Consider the following 23556-nt stretch of genomic DNA (forward strand, 5'->3'; position numbering starts at 1 on the left):
AATATGGGGGGTGGAGGTGGATGCTCAGGTTTCATCATAATCATGTCAAATATTTTAACCAATACTCCTCTAAATTCTATTTCCCAAGGCAAATAATCCTAAATATGATTCTCTGTCCCCTTGAGTCTTTACTTCCCTTAATTTCCATGTCCATGACAAGCTCACTGTGGTCCTTTGCTACATCAAAATTTAGTTTGTATGACCTATAACTAATAATAGCTTTCATTTACATATTTCTTGAAGGTTTGCTTTATGGGTCATTGTGCTGTCATGGATAGAGAGTTAGCCTTGAAGCTAGGAAGGCCTAGGGTTGTCTTTTACCTCTGATATAAACTGTCCATGTGACTTGGAGAAGTACCTCTAGGCAACTCTGAGTTGGAGAGTAGATGCTGATCAGTCTTGGGAAAGGGAAATTCCCTATTTGTTAATTCCTTACACCAGAGAAATCACAGATACAATCCCTGTTCCCTTTAACATTTGAAAAACACTTTCTGCCCCTTAACTTATTTGATCCTGTGAGAAAAATGCTATATTATTTATCAATTGTTAATATTATATGAATCTAGCTTTATGTGGTTAGAAATAGGGTAACCCAAAAGCTTACTGTAGAGATCAGAAATGCTCCAGAGAAACCTGATGGTTTTAAGGAATGCTTAGATCCCATTCAGAGGGGTCCACCTAAGTCTTGTTTTGGGTCCATCCAAAATCTGTAGTTTGAATTCCCCAAAACTTGAATGTTTCTACTTGTTGTTCAATTGTGTCCTTTTTTGTGATCCCATTTGGGATTTTCTTGACAAAAATACGAACTTTTTGCCATTTCCCTCTCTAGTTTGCTTTACAGATGAGGAAACTGAAGCAAATAGGGTGAAGGGACATGCCTAGGGTCAGATTGGAACTCAAGAAGATGAGTACTTTTGACTCCAGGGCTGGCACTCTATCCACTGCACTACCTAGCTGACATTGCTGATATCCTAGAAATGATCTACAACCAACATGAAGTCAATCAAGTAAATGGCCTTATACATGGTCTGAACACTTCAACATAACTTCACAAAGACCAAGCAGAGAGCCACATCTTCTGGGTTTCTCCTTTGCCAAATGACTTAATCAAATCCTTTCTAAAAGTATTTCAGATTTGGGGGGGGAGGGGTTATTCTTATGACTAGCAATTCTCACTAAACTATTGTGATGCAGGTGATTTTGTCCTTGGTGTGTATAAAGAAAAAGATAATTATATATCTAATAATTTGAGGAATGAGAAAACACCAGCACCAAAGAGGGCTGAGAAGGTTTCTATGAGAGGCTGGACAAGACCTAAGTGTTGCTGGAAGATGGGAATTCCAAGAAGCAGAGATGAAGAGGAATCATATGCTAGAAATGGGGGGGGGGGGCATTTCGTAGAGATGCAACACTGATTTCTAAGATTAAGCTTATTGTGATCACATGATATCTCTATTATCACACAGCTAGTAAGTATCTGAAGCTCTGCAAGGTAGGCAGACAAGATCTTATTACATCTGAATTAGAGATGACAATGATGATAAGGGACCTGCTCAAACTACTAAGTAACAGAAACAGAACTTGAACCCAATTCACCCAATCATAGACCCAGAGAAGGGATTCTTAATCCCTTCTGTGTCTTGGACCCTCTTGGGTAAGGTGAAGCCTATGGCCCCCTACTCAGAATGATGTTTTAAAACATAGACAAAAGATTGCAAAGGAAACTAATAATATTAAAATACACACATAACATATAATTTAAAAAGCAAGCTCCCAGGCCCCAGATTTAGAACCCCTATTCTAGAGGATTCAACTAGCTGACTAAAGATCCATTCCATGGGGTGGTGATATAGTATACAATGTTTAAATTTAAATAGGCATTTATAAACATGAGAATTTCAAGAGATGGAATGGCCAACTAACACCTACCTAAGTGGACTGAGAAAGGATACTTGAACTAAAGCCCCTTGAAGATAGGTGCTGCATGAACAAAGCCTTGAAGAAGCCTACAGATTATAAACAGTCATCAATTTCAATTCTTTCCTTTTCTGGATAAGGAGACTAAGGCTGAAGGAGACTTAATAATTTATCCAAGGCCATACAAGGATTAAATAGGAAAACAGATTGGAACCCAGATCCTCTAGAATACAAATGTAAACTCATCTCCTGTGATTCCATGTTCAGTGTTCTCTCACTGTGCCATAGTATTTCTCTTTCAATCCAACACACATTTCAAGTCCTCGCCAATATGACTCCAACCAATCTTTTTTTGCCTGTTTCATTGTTACTTCCCTCCCTACGTGCTATGATTCTGCTGAAGTGACTGAGTTTCCATTTGCTGATCTTAGCACTCAGTCTCACACTTCTGTGAGCTGTTCCCTCATTCCTAGAATTCTCATCTTCCAACCAGGCTTGTGCCATCTCTTATAGAAATCTTCCCAACCCCCTTAAGTGTTAGTGTTTTCTCATTTCTAAAATTACTAGATGTATAATTATCTTTTTTGTATAATATTTCTTCCCAACAGAATATATTCTTGAGGGTAGGGACTATTTCTTTCCCTTTTACATTTGTATCCCTAATATCTAGTACAGTGCTTTGTACAAAGTGTAAACAAAGTATTTTATGAATTCAAGGGGAAAGGTTCTTACCAATTGGGGAGATAAAGAAAACTGTCCTAGAGGGAGTTATATCTGAACTGGGATTTAAAGAATGGGGAGCAACCTGTATGAGCACTCCAAGGAGTGAGAGAGAGGGATGTTTATGGGAGATACATAGCCTTCAGATGTCAAATTCAATATTTTTTCCGCAAAACCAGGAATTTGTTATTCATAAATGTAGCTTTGGGTTTTATGTAATAAAATATTTTTTAAAAATAAATAGTGATAGAGCGTCCAAAAATAGAATGATTTAGGGAAATAGTGGGTAATCTGAGAGGTCTCTGAGAAAAGACTAGATAATAACTTGTCTGTGATGTTGGAGAGTTAAGGCTAGTTGGGATTAGACATCTTCTGAAATCACTCGCAGCTCCAAGAGTCTGTGATTCTGGTACTGTTCAAAAGAGACCCATGACAGGACTACCAGAAGGCATGTGGGCAATAGTGGTGGTCACCTCTCATAAGAGATTTCCAAGGAAAATCTCTTGTTTGGTTTAGAATAAGGCATTCTTATTAAAGTAGAAGCTGAAATGTATGACAGGGGCTCCTTCCCACTCTGAGATTCTATAATTCATGATCTCACTGACTTAGAGAAGTGAAAAGTTTTATGTAATCCTTCTAGTTCAACTCCCTCATTATATAGATGAAGAAAGTGATGCTCACAGAGATGAAGTGACCTGCACGACATCACACAGATGGTAAGAATAAGATATGGTATTTGAACCCATGGTCCTCAGACTCTGGATTCAGTGCACTCTCTAACATACAAATCTGACATCATGTCACTTTTGAAAGTCTTGAGAGAATCTGTCTGGATGTTTCAGGACAATGGACAGCAGCCCTCCTCATTTCTACTTTATAGAATCCCTCACTTCTGTCATCTTAGCTAAAGTGTCAGCTTCTACAAGAAGCCTTTCCTGATGCTTCTTCTAGTGCTCTCCCACCCAAAGCTACCTTTCATTTATTTGATTTATATTTATGTATGTATATGTTGCCTTCCCCATTAGATTACATGCTCCTTGATGCCCCACTGGGAACCCAACTGGAACTGGCCAATTGGGCAACACAGTGTTCACATTCTCTCTCTGTCTCTCTCTCCTTTTTTCCTCTCTTCTTTTCATTCTCTCTGTCTATAGAGAGTGTTCTGCCTAGAAGAATGTAAATTTTGATCCTTGAGATCTTTTTTTTTCCTTAAAGATCCCACCTTTAAGCCAAATCACTCTGACTCTCATTGATTGGCCAACAATAGATCCTAGGCTAGGCCCTACTTGGTCACTGTTTGGACTTTGATTGGCTCAGAGTGAATATAAATAGCAATTTTTTCTAATTTGGCCAGAAACCCTGAGGGCCTTTCCCTTTCAAACTGATTTTATTTTAACTGGGTAAAGAGGTCATTATTCTGTGCCTCATTTCTTACCCATCCTTAATCACTGAATGGGTATTACTCAGTCAAACTGAGACCTGTTAAAGACCTTAGCTTAAAAAAGGCCAAGGTCTCCCATTGCATACAGAGCCATCTTCAGTCATCCTAATCTATTTCTTGTCATTGGACCCAGATGGCTCTGGAGGATAAAGTGAGGCTGGTGATCAGGCACAGCCCTGCATCACTTAAATTTGATTCATTTGAACGTTGTGCCATTACTCCCTGATGTCACTGCCCTCTTTGAGAACAAAGGACAAACAGCAACATACATGCTCCTTGAAAGCAGGGACCATTTTGTTTTTGGCTTGTATCCCCAGTGACTTTCACAGTCCTTGGTACAAATAGTTACTTAAACAAATGAGTAAGGAACAGAGAAATATTCTTACCTATACAATACACATATCAAGGCATTCACATGTTCCACATAACAGTAGGAGTTGCTAATAGTGCTGAGAACCAAAAATTATGCTATAGGAGAAGGACCATGAGCTCTGGAGTTTGGAGTCTGGAATTGGGAGTTGAATACCTGCTCTACTTATTAGCTGTGTGACATTGAGCAAGTTACTTTCATTCTCAGATCCTCAATTTACATTTATATAGAATGAAGCTTGATGGAATAGAAGGAGTGTAGAGGTCATTCCAGGGCTAAATCAGTACTTCTATAACTTATTGCTAGTTCAAGAAATCTCTGATCTGAAAGCAAATGTATAGCCCCTATGGATGCCCATCCTATAACTTAACTTTGGACATGGTTGGGAGGGAGTCATGTATGTTTTAGAAGGGAAGGCCTCCAAAATGACCCCCAATTATTTGACAAGGTGCTTTATAGAGAGCATTAGTTTTATCCATTTACTGATACTCTTTCATAACAGAAATTGGAAGACCCACTGGGAACCATAGCCATCATTCCTTCACTCTTGACAGGCACTAGATTGCAAATTCCTTGAGAATGAAATTTACATCATTTTTCCCCTTGTATGTCCAAAGCGAAAAGCTCATTTATGACTAAACTCTGTCCAGAATCCACTTCTTTCACTTCTCTTAGTGCACTGCCTACCCTTTTCCCTCCTTTCCAGATCTTTGTTATGTGCTCTCATTGTTCAGTCATTTTCATTCATGGCTGACTCTTTGTGATCCTATTTAGAGTTTTCCTTGGCAAAAAATACTGGAGTGATTTGTCATTTCCTTCTCCAGCTTATTTTACAGATGAGGAAACTGAGGCAAACAGGGTTAAGTGACTAACTCAGAGGCACAGATCTAGGGTCTGGGGTCAGATTTGAATTCAGGAAGAGGAGTCTTCCTCACTCCAGGCTGGACACTCTACCCACTGTGCCACCAAGGTACCCTTTATGAGCTATCTTCTCCTATTAGAGTGGAGCTTCCTTGAGCACAGGTACTGCCTTATTTGTTTATATTGTTATTATCAGCTCTTAGCATAGCATCTGGCACACAGTAAGTGCATAATTTATTTATCTAAATAGAAATCTTGTCTTTTTAAAGCAAAATGTCTTCCACATCCAGAGAAAGAACTATAGAATTCAATCACAGAATGTAGCAGATCATTTTCTTTTGCATTAAGTGTTGGTTTGTTGTATGGTTTCTCCCATTCATTTTAATTCTTATACAAATATGACTATGGTGAAAATGTATTTAATAGGAATGTATGTGTAGAACCTATATAAAACTGTATGCTGTCTCAGGGAGGTAGGGGGGAGGTAGGGGAAAAAAAAATCTAAGTTATATGGTAGTGATTGTAGAACACTGATAATTAATAAAAAAAATAAAATGTCAAAATAAATAAATAAATAGAAATCTTTGCATACTGTAGAATCTTAAATATTTTTTGAATTAAATAGTAAATGTAGTTTATGATGGAAGTGTTGTTTTATGAGCAATGAAATCCACATATAAACTGCAATTTTAACAAGAAACATATATATATATATATATATACAAATATATGGATATATATATATATGTGCACCTATCTGTGTATGTGTGTATGCATATATATTTATATTTATTTATTGGCTGGAATCAGCAGCAATCTCTTGACTTTGGCTTGCTATTCATGAATCATAATTAAATGAAATTTATAATGTTTATAATGTCCCTTACGGTCCAGCCAAAATGTTGGTCTTGAATAACATTCTCAGCATAACATTCCATCTCCCTTCTCTGGGCCTTAACTTGTTTTCTTCAAAGCTCAGTTCAAGCACCACTTTTTAAATGAGGCTTTTATTGATCCTCTCCCTTCACCACTTCCTTCACCTACAAAAATTATCTTTCATTCATACTGTGTATTTTATATACATTTATATATCTTTCTCAGTAGAATATAAACCCTTTAAGGGAAGAGAATATTTAGTTTTATCATGGTATCCCCAGGGTCTAGAACAATGAGTTACATGCAGTAAGTGCTTAATAAATGCTTATAGAAGCATTGTTATGTCATGGATAGAGACTTGGAGTCAGGAAGTGCTGGCTTCAAGTTCAACCTCAGATTTTTAATTAGGTATGTGACCCTGGACAAGTCATTTAGCTATTCTCTTCCTCAGTTTCCTTGTCTATAAAATGGATGAGCTGACCTTGATGGCCTCTAGGTTCTCTTTTTGCTCTAAATCAGATTTTTTAAACCTCTAAGTGATAATTTACCATTACATTTTAATTACTCTTTTCTAAAACAGTTTGCATCCTTAAAAAATTAAAATGTATAATACAGATATACTATGATACAGATCTACTTTAAAAGATCTGCTGTTGAATCTAGAGTTATTCCTTGCTGGCACTGTGACATTGGGCAAGTCACAACCTCTCTGTGCTTTAGTTTCCTTACCTATAAATGAGAAAGTTGGATTAGATGATTTGGAAGATCTCTTCTAACAAAGGATCCCAAGCTCTTATGTTAATGGGGGACATAAAAGTTTAGATATTGCATAGTGCCCTCCGTTAAAGAGTTTATAGTCTATTATGATGATTTGAGACAAAAATTAATAAAATACATCATATTGTATAATAAATGAATTGGACAGTTTCAAAGTCAAATGGGATTTAAGTAGGAAAGTTCTTTTTGACTGTGAGATCAGTAACAGCTTTCTAGAGGAGGCAGCATTTCACTGGGCTATAAAAGACTGCATAGAAATTGAGGAGGAAAAAGGGAAAGAAAATATTGTAGACATATGGAATGGCATGAGCAAAGGCATGGAAATAAGGAGATGACAGTGTGTATTTGTGGAACTAAGAATAGCTCAGTTTAGCCAGATCATAATGTTTGTGGAAGGGACTTAGAAAATAGTCTACTTCTGGGTCATGTGAACAACAAGATGAAGGACTAGCAACTTTCTTTGGTCTCCACAGCCTCTCAAATCCCTCCAAAATAAATTATGTGCTAAAGACAGAACAACTCCAGCTGTCTCCATGGTACAGGATACCAAGAATCTAAAAGAATGTAAAAAAACAGTAACAGATGTTCATTCACTCCAATTTCACCATTTCACTCAGCATACCTCCCCCACCTCCCATGTGATTGTCAGTGAGGCTGGACTAGCAGACCCAAAGACCCACAACAAAATGCAACCCCATGCTCTGGCTCCTTTTCCTTCCTTCCAGTGACCATGGAGACACTGACTATGGGTTATGGAAGTCAGATTGGGTCGCTAGTCAGACAAGTCTATAGTACCAGGGCTCTAGAGCTTGGAACTATCATGACTGAGAAGAAAAATCCCATAGTACCATGTGACACATTTGAACTGCCAGTGCTGGGCCAGAGAATTGAGAAGCAGAAGGAACAGGTCATGGGTTGGGGGAAGTGAGTCTGAGGGAAACAGTGCAGCACTCAGCTGGATCATTCTGTCCATCCAAAAGTTAAACAGGGTAGAGACCTAGGTCAATGAATCATGAAATGCCCAGTGTGGGAATAAACTGAGATGCTTTGAGATCTAGACCCCAAGGAAGTCTCCATCACCAGAGAGGAAGGCATCAGAGAGTGTGGAAAAAGACTGAAACAATCAAGATCTCAGTAAGAAATCATCCAATCCAAGAAAGAAGAAGTGAGCTGTCCAGTGTCACAATCTGATTAGTTTTAGAACAACAACAAAAAAACCTCATTAAACTCCTTCCACCACACCATTAAAGTTATGCAACATTTACCTGGTGAGAGGCAAGTGTATTTCATTAGTGTTTCTGGGGTTTTCCCTTATCTTGAAGGCCAGCTGATAAAACTGAAATCTATTACACCAATTTACTTTTCAACCAAGCAACATTTATATACACATGCAAATGTGTGTGTATGTAGACATACATGCACACATATACATACATGTATATGCATATGTCTTTGTGCACATAAGACAGTGTGGAAAGTGCAGTGGAATCAGAACAGTTGAGTTCAAATTCTAATAATTATTCTTCATATGACTTTCAATTATCTGGACAAAGTTCCTTTTCTGTAAAATGAAGAAGTTAGATTAGACAATATCTAAGGTATTTCAAATCCTTATACTTTAATCCTATATTAGCAAATAATGTTGCAGGAAAGACACAGCTAGGGGCCCACAGAGGTATCAACTCATCTCAGGGAAAGTAATACAAATGCAGTTTCAGCAACTCAGATGGGAACAGCATCAAAATGGCTCAGGTTGAACAGCTTCATTTGCTTTCTCAGTCAAGAATAAGATAGGACAAGATATAGAAAGTAGGAGAGGGAATGGAAAAGATTCCTTCAGGGTCAGATTCCCCTGTCCTTGTAAAAATTTAAATCACCTACTTGGTACTGATGGCACAGTAGATAGAATGACTGACCTGGAATCAGGGAGATCTGAGTTCAAATCTGGTTTCAAACATTCACTAGCCATGTGATTCTGGGCAAGTCACTTAATCTATGTTTATTTAAGTTTTCTTATCTATAAAGTGGAAATAATAATAGCACCTAACTTCCTGGGGTGTTGTGAGGATAAAATGAGACAATATTTGTAAAGTAATTAGCACAGAACCTGGCATATAGCAGGTACCATATAAATGTTAGCTAGTAGTACTGGTGGTAGTAGTAGCAGTAGTAGTGGTGGTGGTGGTGGAATGGAGGAGGTGGTGGTGGTGGCCCCACCACCAGAATGTTGTGCTACTTAATGTAATTAGCAGGGTGACCTTCAGAATCTTTGACTCCTCCAGACTATTAGGGTCCCATATCAATTAGTTTTAATAATTTACCACATCAAGACAAAGTAGATAGAAATTCTTATTTTAAAATAGCAGTTTCATCAAAAAAACCTATATGAATTTGTGAGGATACTCAATCATTATCACCATTTTCAAAGGAAATATTTATATTACCTTTTAAGATTCACCAAAAGTTTTTACCCATTCTAATTTCTCTTCACAGTATCACTGTAAGTTTTGCCCTAGAGGTATTATCACCCCCATTTTCAATGGTCAGAAAAGACTATGACACACTAAATGACTTCTCCCAAATCACACAGGAAGTATAAGGCAAAATTAAACCATGACTATCCTGATTCCAAAACCAGGTCAGGAAGTCCAAACTTTCGATTCCAGTATCTTTGAAAAGTGATTTCTATCTTTGTTCTTAAAATCACATCACAATGTTGAATCATTTTCTAGAGGAATGAATCTCAGTATCTCTAAATAGAAGTGTTTGACTGCCAATGATTTCATGCCAGTTTCACGTAAAGAGGAGCAGGACAAGATCCACAGAGGCAAGGTATAGGAATAGGCAGAGAAATGGCATTGGAGGCAGGAAAACCTAGGTTCATCCCTGACTATACCGACTGTTTGAGCCTGAGCAAGACCCAATCCCTTTGAATCTCAGGAAGTACACCAGGAATACAAGGAGTTGTAAAAGAATTGCCATTCTCTGGGGAATGGCTGAATAAATTGTTGTATATGAATGTGATAGAGTACTATTGTGCTATAAGAAATGATGAACAAGGGGGCAGAGTCAAGATGGTGTAGTAGAAAGATGCACATACTCTAAGCTCTTCCCCCACAGCCCATAAAATACCTGTAAAGAATGATTCTCAACAAATTCTAGAGCAGTAGAAGTCATACAACAAGAGAGGAGGAGATTTCCAGCCCAGCATGACCTGGAAGGCTGACAGGAAAGGTCTGTCACAATGGATGTGGAATGGAGTGCAGCCCAGCCTGGGCCATGCAGCACCAGGAGGAGCAGGACAGGAGCAGGCGGTTCACAGATCCCTCAACCCACTGGTGACAAAGGTAACTTCAAAGGTCAGTGAGAGGGGAGCAGGATCCTCCCCTAGCTCCAACCTCAGGAGGAAGCAGTAGAAGTAGCAACAGCAGCAGTAGGTGAAGGTGGCCACAGCAGGTGGCAGGCAGCAGCCAGATTCCATTGATGGAACCTTCAACTTAAAGCCCCTGGGGGAACTCAGCAGCTGATCTTAATCTCAGCCCTGAGTGGGTGTCCCGCGCCATCTAAAGCCCCTGGGGAAATTGAGCAGTTGATCTTAAGAGCCTGGCCAGGGAGCAAACTCATCTCCCTTGCTTGTGCCACCTTGGAGGAACTGAGAACTTACAGGTGCCCAGAGTATACCCTACCCTTGACAAAGGACACAAAAGTCAAGTAGCTGGTTGGGAAAATGCCCCCAAAAGGGAAAAAAATAAGACTATAGAAGGTACTTTCTTGGTGAAGAGGTATTTATTTCATCCTTTAGGATGAGGAAGAACAATGCTTACCATCAGGGGAAGACATAAAAGTCAAGGCTTCTGCTTTCCAAACATCCAAAATAAATATACAATGGGCTCAGGCCATATAAGAGCTCAAAAAGGATTTTCAAAAGCAAATAGAGGAAAAATTGGGGAAGAGAAATGAGAGTGATGCAAGAAAATCATGAAAATTGAGTCAACAGCTTGCTAAAGGAAACCTCAAAAAAATGATGAAGCAAGTAACACCTTTAAAAATAGGCTAACTAAATTGGCAAAAGAGGTTCAAAAATCCAATGTGGAGAAGAATGCTTTAAAAAGCAGAATTAGCCAAATGGAAAAGAAGGTTCAAAAGATCACTGAAGAAAATAGTTCTTTAAAAATTAGAATGGAACAGATGGAAGCTAACGACTTTATGAGAAACCAAGAAATTACAAAACAAAAGAATGAAAAAATGGAAGATAATGTGAAATATCTCATTGGAAAAACAATTGACCTGGAAAATAGATCCAGGAGAGACGATTTAAAAATTGTGGGACTACCTGAAGGCCATGATCAAAAATAGAACACTGACATCATCTTTCATAAAATTATCAAGGAAAACTGCCCTGATATTCTAGAACCAAAGGGCAAAATAAATATTGAAAGAATCCACTGATCACCTCCTGAAAGAGATCCAAAAAGAGAAACTCCTAGGAATTTTTTTTAGTTGTTGATAATCTCTTTTTTTGCATTAATTTTATTTGTTTTCAGTGTTCTACAATCACTACCATATAACTTAGACTATTTTTCCCTCACTTCCTCCTCCCTTCTCCCTCCCTCCCCAAGATGGCATACAATTTTATATAGGTTCTATACACACATTCCTATTAAATACATTTTAACTATAGTCATGTTGTGTAGAAGAATTAAAATGAATGGGAGAAATCATATTACAAACCAAAATGTAATACAAAAGAAAATGATCTGCTTTCTCTGGGTATGGAAGATATTTTGCCTTAAAAGACCACTGGGAATTTTTTAAGTCCTTGCACTGCAATGAAGTTCCAAATCTACCAGAAAAAAACTCTTTCACACTGTGGTCATTGCTGGGCACAAACTTCTCCTGGTTCTGCTCCTTTTGCTCAGCATCAGATCATATAAGTGTTTCTAGGCCTCTCTGAATTCTTCCTGTTCATCATTTCTTATAAAGCAATAGTATTCCATTATATTCACATACCATAATTTATTCAGCCATTTGCCAATCAACAGGAATACCCTTAATTTCCAGTTTTTGGCCACCACAAAGAGGGCTGTTATAAATATTTTCGTACATGTGGGACTCTTTCCCATTTTTACGATCTCTTAGGGTATACAGTCCTAGAAGCCATATTGCTGGGCCAAATGGTATGCACATTTTTGTAGCCCTTTGGGCATAGTTCCAAATTGCTCTCCAGAATAGTTGGATCAGCTCACAGCTACACCAACAATGAATTAGTGTTCCAACTCTCCCACCTCTTCTCCAACGTTTATCATCTTCTTGTTTTGTCATGTTAGCCTATCTGATAGGTGTGATGTGGTATCTCAGAGTTGTTTTGATTTGCATCTCCCTAATCAATAGTGATTTAGACAATTTTTTCATATGATTATAGATATCTTTAATGTCTTCCTCTGAAAACTGCCTGTTCATCTCCTTTGACCATTTATCAATTAGGGAGTGACTTGTATTCTTGTACATTTGACTCAGTTCTCTATATATTTTAGAAATGAGCCCTTTATCACAGACACTAGTTGCAAAAATTCTTTCCCAGTTTTCTGCTATCCTCCTGATTTTGGTTGCATTAGATTTGGTTGTGCAAAAACTTTTCAGTTTAGTGTAATCAAAATTATCCATTTTGCATTTCATAATGCTTTCTATCTCTTCTTTAGTCAAAAATTCTTTCCTCCTCCATAAATCTGATAAATACACTAATCCTTGCTCCACTAATTTGCTTATAATATCAATTTTTACACCTAGATCATGTACCCATTTGGACTTTATTCTTGTGTACTGTGTCAGGCATTGGTCTATTCCTAGTTTCTGTCACACTTTTATCCAGTTTTCCCAGCAATTTTTGTCAAACAGTGAGTTCTTATCTCAGAAGCTGGTGTACTTGGATTTATCAAACAGTAGATTGCTGTATGCATTGACTACTGTGTCTTGAGTACCTAGAATATTCCACTTGTCTACCCTTCTGTCTCTTAGCCAGTACCAAGTGGTTTTGATAATTGCTGCTTTATAATGCAGTTTAAGATCTGGTAGAACTAGGCCACCTTCCTTATCATTTCTTTTCATTAGTTCCCTTGCAGTTGTGGATCTTCTGCTCTTCTAGATGAATTTTGATATTATTTTTTCCAGCCCTAGAAAATAATTATCAGATAATTTGATTCGTATGGTGCTAAATAAGTAAATTAGTTTAGGTAGAATTGTCATTTTTATTGTATTGGCTCAGCCTACCCATGAGCAACTGATGTTTTTCCACTTACTTAGATCTGACTTTATTTGTGAGAAACGTGTCTTGTAATTGTGTTCATACAGTCTCTGGATTTGTTTTGGCAGGTAGACTCCCAAATATTTTATAATGTCTAACCTAGCTCTAAATGGGATTTCTCTTTCTATGTCTTGCTGTTGGGCTTTGTTAGTAATACATAGAAATGCAGAAGATTTGTGTGGGTTTATTTTGTAACCTGCAACTTTGCCAAAGTTGTTTATTATTTCAAGTAGTTTTTTACTTGAATTTCTGGGATTCTATAAATATGTTATCATATCATCTGCAAAGAGTGATAACTTAGTTTTTTCTTTGCCTATTGTAATTTCTTCAATTTCTTTATCTTCTCTAATTGCTACAGCTAACATTTTTAGTAACATATTAAATAATAGTGGTGATAATGGACATCCTTGTTTCACCCCTGATCTTACTGGAAATTCATCTAGCTTATCTCCATTGCATATAATGCTTGCTGAGGGCTTTAGATGGGTATTTCTTATTATTTTATGGAAAATTCCCTTTATTCAACTCCTAGGAATATTGTAGCTAAATTCCAGAGTTCCCAGGTCAAGGAGAAAATATTTCAAGCAGCTAGAAAGAAACAATTCAAGTATTGTGGAAATACAATCAAGATAACACAAGATCTAGCATCTTCTTCATTAAGGGACTGAAGGGTGTGGAATATGATATTCCAGAAGTCAAAGGAGCTAGAATTAAAACCAAGAATCACCTACCCAGTAAAACTAAGTATAATACTTCAGGGGAAAAAATGGTTATTCAGTGAAATAGAGGACTTTCAAGTATTCGTGATGAAAAGATCAGAGCTGAAAAGAAAATTTGACTTTCAAACACAAGAATCAAGAGAAGCATGAAAAGGTAAACAGGAAAGAGAAATCACAAGGGACTTACTAAAGTTGAACTGTTTACATTCCTACTTGGAAAGACAGTATTTGCAACTCTTGAAGCTTTTCTCAGTATCTGGGTAGTTGGAGGAATTATACACACACACACACACACACACACACACACATACACACATGTAAAGAGAGAGAGAGAAACAGGGAGTACGGGGTGAGTTGAATGGGAAGGAATCATCTAAAAATATAAAATTAAAATGTGAGAGAGGAGAAAGGGAGAAATGGAATGGGGAAAATTACCTCTCATAAAAGAGGCAAGAAAAAGCTTTTTCAATGGAGGGGAAAGGGGGGAGGTGAGAGGGAAAAAGTGAAGTTTCCTCTCATCACATTTGGCTCAAGGAATGAATAACATGCACACTCAGTTTGGTACAAAAACCTATCTTACACTACAGGAAAGTAGGGGAGAAGGGGATAAGCAGGGTGTGGGGGATGATGGAAAGGAGGGCAAATGGGAGGAGTAAATGGGAGGAAGTAAACACTCTTGGGGAGGGACAAGGTCAAAAGAGAGAATAGAAGAAATGGGGGGCAGGATAGGATCGAGGGAGTTAGTCTTACACAACATGACTATTATGGAAGTCATTTGCAAAAGTACACATATATAGCCTATATTTAATTACTTGCCTTCTCAGTGGGGATCGGTGGGGAGCGAGAAAGGAAGAGAAGTTGGAACTCAAAGTTTTAGACACAAATGTTGAGATTTTTTTTGTCTACAACTGAGAAATAAGAAATACAGATAATGGGGTATAGAAATTTATCTTGCCCCACATGACAAGACAGAAGATGGGGATAAAGGAAGGGAGGGGTGTTAAAAGTGAGGGAAGATTGGTGGAAGAGACTTTCTGGGGTGAGGGGAGGAGAGAGATGGGAGAAAATTTGGAACTCAAAATTTTGTGGAAATGAATGTTGAAAACTTTAAATAAAAAAAAGAACCATCTAAAAATGATGAACAGGAAGACTTCAGAGAGGCCTGGAAAGACTTATATGATCTGATGCTGAGCAAAAGGAACAGAACCAAGAGAATTTTGTACACAGCAACAACCACAGTGTGTGAAGATTTCTTCTGGTAGACTCAGAACTTCATTGCAATGCAAAGACTTAAAAAATTCCCAATGGTCTTTTAAGTCAAAATGTCTTCCACATCCAGAGAAAGAACTATGGCATTTAATTGCAAAATGTAGCAGATGATTTTCTTTTGTATTATGTTTTGGTTTGTTATATGATTTCTCCCATTCATTTTAATTCTTCTATGCATGATGACTATAGTGAAAATGTATTTAATAGGAATGTATGTATAGAACTTATATAAAATTGCATGTTATCTCACTGAGGGAGGAGGGAAGGAGGGGGAGGGGGAGGGAGGGGAAAAATCTAAAATATATGGTAGTGATTGTATAACACTGAAAATAAATAAAATTTTTAAAAAAATTTTAAAAAGCATTGCCATTCTCCATCAAAGTCAGGGGTTTCCTCAATGGAATCATAGGTTTTGAGTTGGGAGTGCATTTAGAAGCCATTGAGTGAAAACTTTCTCATTTTATAGAGATAGAAACTGGTGTTAGAATAGCTTAGTGACTTAGCCATGGTGAAAAAGATAATAATTGACTCCTGATCCAGTATTTTTTACTGTGTAATACTGCCCATCCAAAGAAATCAAAGGTGAAATTAAATGATGATGAGGATGATTGTAATGACATTAATAGAAAAACAAATACAATAGCAATTTTAGAGGCCATCTGTGCAATGACTTTCATTTTACTGATGAAAAAATAGAGGCTCAGAAAAGTTTCGTGCCTTTCTTCAAGTTTCACCTATAATGAATGGTAGAAGTGTGGCTGGAAGGCAGGTTTTCTGACTCCAGCTCAATTCCAACTATGCCAATTCTTCTTGTGAACACCATTACTCTTCTTAACATGAGTTAACAGGAGAAAGACATCATCTGCTTACCATAACACTTATCCCTTCCTTGGAAACACTTTTAAGAAGGAAGCTGAAGCTTTTCCAGCTCCAGTTTTAACAGAATACAGCGGAGAGCTCTATGTATGTGCCATGATGTTATTTGTCCTGTTTTGGAAGATGACCAATGACACCATGACTGATGGCTTGCACATGTATTGCATTTAAGTGAGACTGAGTTTAACAGAATCATCAGCTTCTCTCTCTCTCTCTTTCTCTCTCTCTCTCTCTCTCTCTCTCTCTCTCTCTCTCTCTCTCTCTCTCTCTCTTCTTAAGTCATCAAAGTCAAGATGACCAGAAATCACCTAGCATGCATGCCCAGTGAAGGGGAGGCTGAAATTCCAATCTGAAATGCTCAGACTCAATCAAAGGGACCTCAGACTGGGTCAACTTTGCTCTATCTGAAAAGGTCTCTATCATCAGGAGGGATATCTCTGTGACACTAATTGGTGATAAGAATTAATAAGCAATTAGGATCAACAAAACACTAACAATATAATTACCACAGCATGAGCAATAACTGAAACTAAAGACCCAGAACTCCCGATGACTTATGCTGGAACAGAAGAACATAATGACCCACACTCTTTCAATTTCCAAAGCACTTTCATAAGTGAGCTCAAAGTAAAAATTACATGAGTTGTTTTTATTTACAAGAGTAAACAAGGATATTTTTATGGCTTTTTTTCCAAAATGTACTAATAATTACTGACCTTCCTAAGCATAGTTTTATCACTGGTACAATGAGGGGGTTGGACTAGATATTTCATCCACTTTTTTTAATGCTGTGATTATAAGTAAACTACTTGAGGGGAGGAATAATTCAAAGAAACCCAAAGTTTTGGAGCTGCAAGGGATTCAGTGATGATCTACTCCAATTTACAAGTGGAAAAGAATACCTTTTATTACGTATCCTTCAAGTTTATTCCTTACTAGAGGACCTCCAATGAGGAAGAGTTCAATATTTTCTTAGGCAGGTCTTTGAAATAATGGCTAGTCAATCTGATAAAGTATTATGATTCTGGGTTGTCAATGTTCGGTTATGTAAGTCATGCCTGACTCTTTGTGACCCCATTTGGGATTATCTTGTCAAAGACACTCAACTGGTTCACCATTTCCTTTTCTGGCTCATTCTACAAATGAGGAAACTAAGGAAAACAGGATTAAATGACTTTTCCAGAATCACATAGTAAGCATCTGAAACCAGATTTTAATTCAGGTCTTCCTGACTCTAGGTCTGGCACTCTATCCACTGTAACACCTAGATGTCCCATTATGCCTTTATAGAAATTATTTATTTCATTTTCATGTTGGTGAGTAGCTTTGCCATTTATCTCTACAATGTAATGCCATTGCATGTAATATTTGGATTACATTATCCATTTACTAACATGATTCTAGTTATTGCCATTTGGAATAAAAAATAGAGAGTTACCCCAAACATCTCCATTGTCCTGCCGTCTTTGGGATTTTTAATCTGTACTGTTGGATAGCTCTTTCAGGAAATTTTTCATTATTTCAATCCTTACATCAATTTTTGTCAAAGCAGATTGGATATTGACTAATAAATCATTGTTTTGTTTGTATCTTTGTAAATGCAACACCTAGTACTTTGTGCCCATAGGAAGAGCTTATTGAGTGTTTGTTGAATTGTATCAGATTACATATACTGTATCAAATATGAAGCTGACTATTGCATTTAGTATTTAGAATTAAAGACTAGACTCAGTGCCTTGTATGGTCAGGTACTTAAAGACTCTTTGCAGGAATTCAATTAAACTATGCTAAAAATTTTAAACCATTATTTTTATGAATTATTACTTGTCACTAAGCACAGTAGAAGTTTAGAAACTGTTGAATTTCCTGAAACATATTGGGGTATAGTTTGTGTAAAAGTGAAGGGAATTTTCAGTATAGTTACAATAGAACACAAATATGCTATTTTCCCCCTTCAATTTAAGTTTAATTAGCTAAAGGTCAGCACTAATTTGAGGTGTTGTTTTTATCATATTTTCATTTCAATAATACTTAAAGAGAAAGGTTTCCTTACTTGTAATATCATCGTTCATCTCTTCAAGCTCATTGTTGATTCCAGCATCTATAGAGCTCATTATTTTATCAATCTATAAAAAACAAAAACAGTGAGAACTCATTAAATGTCTCCATTACATCTGATAATTTCCAAAACACAAAAGCAGAACATTTTAGTATTGTGAATGCAACAATACCACAATCAAGAAAACTTCACAGTACAAGGAAAGATTTTGAGAGAGGTCTATACTACGCTGGATCCTGCTATTAAAAATATTTTAAAAATTTAAAAATATTAAAAATAAAATCATGCTTTTTTGTAGAAATTGGAAGCAGGCATCTTTTCCTTCATGCTTTCAAGAATTTTACTTACATAAACATTTATGGTAAGATTTCATGTAATTTTTCTTATACATATTATACACACACAGAGACTCAGTATCACTATGTGTTGTTTTCCTATAAGATATGAAGTATTAACAAAATAGAGAAGAGAAGGGATGTCAGAAACCATCTAGTCTGATCCAAACATGAAAAAGAATTCATTGATAATATCCCTAACAAGTGGTTATTCAACCACTTCCTGAAGACATTCAATGAAAAAGGAACCTAGATGTCTTAAAGCACCATATTCCCTTTTGTGCAACTCAGTTGTTTTTTTTTTTTTTTTTTGCATTATTTTCCCCTTTCTGCAACTTTCAACTGTTATTCCAAGTTCTATTCCTGGGGGCCAAGCAGAGGAAGTTTAGTCTTCTTTCCAGGAGACTGTCCCTCTAATATTTGAAGACAGGTTTAATGTCCTCACCAAGTCTTCTCTGCTATAGGATAAACATTCCTATTTCTTTCAACTAATCTTCACATTTCATGAACTTAAGACGCTTCACTATCGTCACTCATTTCCTTTGCAAATTCTTCAATTTATCAATATCCATCTTAAACTACAATGCTCAGAAATGAACAGAGTGCTGTGGATGTGATCTGACCAGGACAGAGGTCTATCACCTTTGTATTCCTGGCAAACTATGCTTCTCTTAATTTAGATTAAGAATGGCTTAGTTTCCTTGGCTGCCATATCTCCCTAATGGTAGGTTGAAATTTCAGTTCAATTCTCCATATCTTTTGTTTTTGGAGTGAAAATCTTTCTAAGCACACTCCCTTGTTTTGTACTTGTGAAATCCATGCTTAAAACCAAATATCAGATTTGTTATTTATCCCCATTCAACTTAAAATTATTAGGCTCTGGCAAATGTTTTGTCCTGCCCACTTTGCATCCTGACTCCATTTTTCATTGTGTTAACTATTGCTCCCAGGTTTGTGTCTCTTGAAAAGGTGATATGGTGACCATCTATGGCTTTAAACAGATCATTTATTAAAAAATGTTAAATAGCACAAGGTCATGTATATTCCCTGGAACACTGGAGGTTTTTAAAAAAGTTGATATTGAATGATTAATTTAGGGTGAAAGAGTCATACTCTTACCTCTACTCATGACCAATGGCATGCCTTTTGTGAGATTATTTATGATAATGAATCAGTCTATGGCCACACAAAAATCTTATTTTTTGCCCTATATGGACTGAATTTGTGACATTGGCTACGTCATCATTAAATAAGCTACCTCATTATAACTCCAACTTCTGCTAACAGTCAAATGCTCACTGGTGATTTTATAGGTCCATGACTATGTGTATGTGTATGTGTTGGAAAGGAGGGACAAGATCAGCAATTACATGGGTATAGAGAACTAAAGAGGGAACTCCTGCTATCAGTGTTTGTATCTACACTAGATGTCACTGTCTTAGAGCATTGCCTGAAAAATTGAGAGGTTAAGAGATTTGCCCAGGCTCACTCAGTTAGCATATGTCAAGGGCAGATCTTGATTTACTACACCACGCTGTCTTATAACTAATGACAGAGAAAAGAGATACAGAAAATTGAAAAAGAAACACATGCCTGTCACCTACTAGAGGAAAGCATGAGAATAGGAGGAATGTTGATTAACAGGAAGGTGACTGATCACATAAATAGTCAAAATCTTCTATTTAACCATCTTTGCCATGTCCCTGCAACAGGGGAAGTTCCTTGATATAACAACAAAGTTACTGACCTCGAAACCAAGAAAGCCTGAGTCGTATTTTTCTGGATCCTTCACCATATTCAATTCTCTTGGTCTCTGTGAGTCTCAGTTTCTACAACTGTAGAATGAGAATATGAAAACAAGCCCCACCTACCTCACAGGGTTGCTTGTAGGAATGAGATTTCCAAAGTATAAATTTTATAAACTATAAAATAACATATAGATTATTTTTTTTAATTTTGCACCATATAATTAGATGGACATCAAATCCGATGATCATAAAAAGGTTTCTCTTTATGGAAGGAACTATGCTTGATATAAGATGCTAGTTGTAAAATAATAAAGCATTTCCTCAGACACTTTCAGCCTTCTGTGGTGAAGATACTCTTCTTTTTAATCTCCAAAAATATAAGACATTTAAAATCTGTCCCTTCCCCAACTACCCAATTCCACTGTATTGTTTAATAATAAAAAGATTCAACTTACTTCTTCCCATTCAGAAGTGAAGGAAGGAGTCCTCTCAGAATTCCCTTTAGAACTGGGTTCAGTTGTTGAGGATTCACTCCAGTTCACCCTTGAAGTTTTCTCAGTGGATGGGTAGGCAATGAGATCAGAATCAGATTTGGAAACATTTTTGGACAAATGCAAATCAAGAAGGGCTTTTGGCAAAGACCGTATCCTTCCCAGAGTACAGGCTCGCTCCACGAATCCTCCTGTGCTAACACCCCACTGGTCCCCATTCCCATTTCTTGTTCCATTTCTTGCTGTTCTTGTGCCAACAAGGGTGTGATTTTCTAATGGATGGCTTTTTGTGTGAAAAATGGTTCTACTAACCACTTTGGGCTTAATTTTCTTTACTGGAGCTCCTGGGTTATTTCCTGGTGGAGGCTGCTGATAATGGAGAGGATTATTCATCAAACTAATTTCTTCCTGTGCTCCTCCACACATGTTTGCTTTGCTATAGAGACGAAGTGGATTATCAGGGGACTCACAGGCTGGAGAAGATCCATGAAGAAGGCCAGCAAATTGCCCAGGATCATGCTCCTCTGGAGGGTCATTCCCTTCCTGTTGACAGGGTTCTGCAAAAGAAGAATAATGGAATCAGTTTCTGTGTTTGTTTCAACTTTGTTGGCAAATGTCAGGAAAAACATGAATAACTGCTCCACCATTCTTAATTTCTAGGAGTTTGGGTACCATGTATGACTGATTTCTATGTGGCCTTATCTTACTTTGCAATGGATTTATTTCTGACTTGTAGTACACATAATGTGTATTTATGAGTGGAAAACATTTAAAATAAACTAGGGAAATATTTCTCTTTTTTCGTCCTAAAAGTATTTGATTTTTTCCAATTCCATGTAAAGATAATTTTCAACATTCATTTTTATAAGACTTTGAGTTCGAAATTTTTCTCCCTCCTTACATCTCCTCTCCCATTCCCAAGACAGCAAGCAATCTGATATAGGACGTACATATACAATCACTTCAAACATATTTCCACATTAGTTATGATGTGAAAGAAAAGAATCAGAACAAAAGGGAAAACCAAGGAAAAACCACAAAAAAATTAAAATAGTATGCTTTGATCTGTATTCAGACTTCATAGTTCTTTCCCTGGACGTGGACAGTATTTTTCACCATGGGTCTCTTGGAATTATTTTAGATCATTGATTGTAATGTTGAGAATAGCCAAGTCTATCACAGTTGATCATCGTACAGTACTATTATTACTGTGAACAATATTTTCTTGGTTCTGATCACTTCAATTAGCATCACTTCATGTAAGTCATTTCAGGTTTTTCTGAAACCTATCTTCTCATCGTTCCTCATAGCACAATAGCATTTCATTACATTTGTATAACACAACTTGTTTAGTTATTCAATTTCCAATTCTTTGCCACCACAAAAAGAGCTGCTATAAATATTTTTATACATATGGGTCCTTTTCTCTTTTTAATGATCTCTTTGGAATACAGATCGAGTAACAATATTGCTGGATCAAAGGTCATACACAGTTTTATAGCCCTTTAGGCATAGTTACAGATTGCTCTACAGAATGATTGGATCATTTCATAACTCCACTAACAATGAATGCATCAGTGCCCCAGTTTTCTCATATCTTTTCCAACATTTATCATTTTTCCTTTTCTGTCAAGTTGGCCAACCTGACAGGTGTGAGGTGGCACCTCAAAGTTGTTTTAATTGTCATTTCTCTAATCAATAGTGATTTAGAGTATTTTTTCATATGACTATAAATAGCTTTAATTTTTTCAACTAAAAACTCCCTATTCATATCCTTTGACCATTTCTCAATAGGAAGTGAATAGTATTCTTATAAATTTGACTCAGTTTTCTATATATTTGAGAAAAGAGGCCTTTATCAGAAACACTGGCTATAAAAAATGTTTCCCATTTTTCTACTTTCCTTCTAATCTTGGCTGCATTGGTTTCTTTGTGGAAAAATGTTACAATTTAATAAAATAATATTATCCATTTTACATTTCATAATGTTTTCTATCTCGTTTGGTTATAAATTCTGCCCTTTTCCATAGATCTGACAGTTAAAACTATTCTTCGCTCTCCTAATTTGCTTATGGTATCACTCTTTATGTCTACAACATGTACCCATTTTTACTTTATCTTGTTATATGGTGTAAGATGTTGATCTTTGCCTAGTTTCTGCCATACTATTTTCCAATTTTCCTGGCAATTTTTGTCAAATAGTGAGTTCTTATCCAAGAAATTGGAATCTTTGGGTTTATTAAACAGTACATTACTATAATCATTTACTCTTGTCTTGTGTACCTAACCTATTTCATTGATTCACTGCTCTATTTCTTAGGTAATACTAGAGTCTTGATGACTACCACTTTATAATATAGTTTTAGATCTTGTGTGACTAGGCTACCTTCCTTTTCATTTTTTCATTTATTCCATTAATATTCTTGACATTTGTTGTTCCAGATGAATTTTATTGTTATTGTTTTAGCTTTACAAAATAGATTTATGGTTGTTCCATTGGTATGTCACTGAATAAGTAAATTAACTTTGATAGAATTGTCATTTTTATTATATTAGGTCAGCCTACCCATGAGGTAACGATATTTTTCTAATTGCTTAGATCTGATTTTATTTGTGTAAAATGTGTTTTGTAATTATGTTCATATAGTTCCTGGGTTTGAATTGGCAGGTAGACTCCCCAATATTTTATATTGTCTATAATTATTTTAAATAGAATTTCTCTTTCTATCTCTTGGCTGGTAAGCTTTAGTAATAATATATAGAAATACTGATGATTTATGTGGGCTTATTTCATAT

General features: G+C 36.6%; 1 protein-coding gene across 2 annotated transcripts in view; it reads right to left on the reverse strand.

Moving 5' to 3' along the window:
- ANKS1B (ankyrin repeat and sterile alpha motif domain containing 1B) overlaps window positions 1–23556 on the reverse strand; it is a 1189006-nt gene that overhangs the window by 671408 nt on the left and 494042 nt on the right. The window contains exons 1-2 of one of the 2 annotated variants that reach the window (XM_072655667.1): window positions 20725–21285; window positions 18181–18253 (exon numbers count right to left, since the gene is read on the reverse strand). In XM_072655667.1, coding sequence (XP_072511768.1) covers window positions 18181–18253; window positions 20725–21186 — 535 coding nt within the window. In that variant the 5' untranslated portion in view covers window positions 21187–21285. Of the gene's footprint in view, window positions 1–18180; window positions 18254–20724; window positions 21304–23556 lie in introns of those variants that run through there. The other variant, XM_072655669.1, reaches the window with a different exon arrangement.

This window comes from Notamacropus eugenii, chromosome 3, assembly GCF_028372415.1.
Source record: "Notamacropus eugenii isolate mMacEug1 chromosome 3, mMacEug1.pri_v2, whole genome shotgun sequence".
Classification (NCBI taxonomy): Eukaryota; Metazoa; Chordata; class Mammalia; order Diprotodontia; family Macropodidae; genus Notamacropus; species Notamacropus eugenii.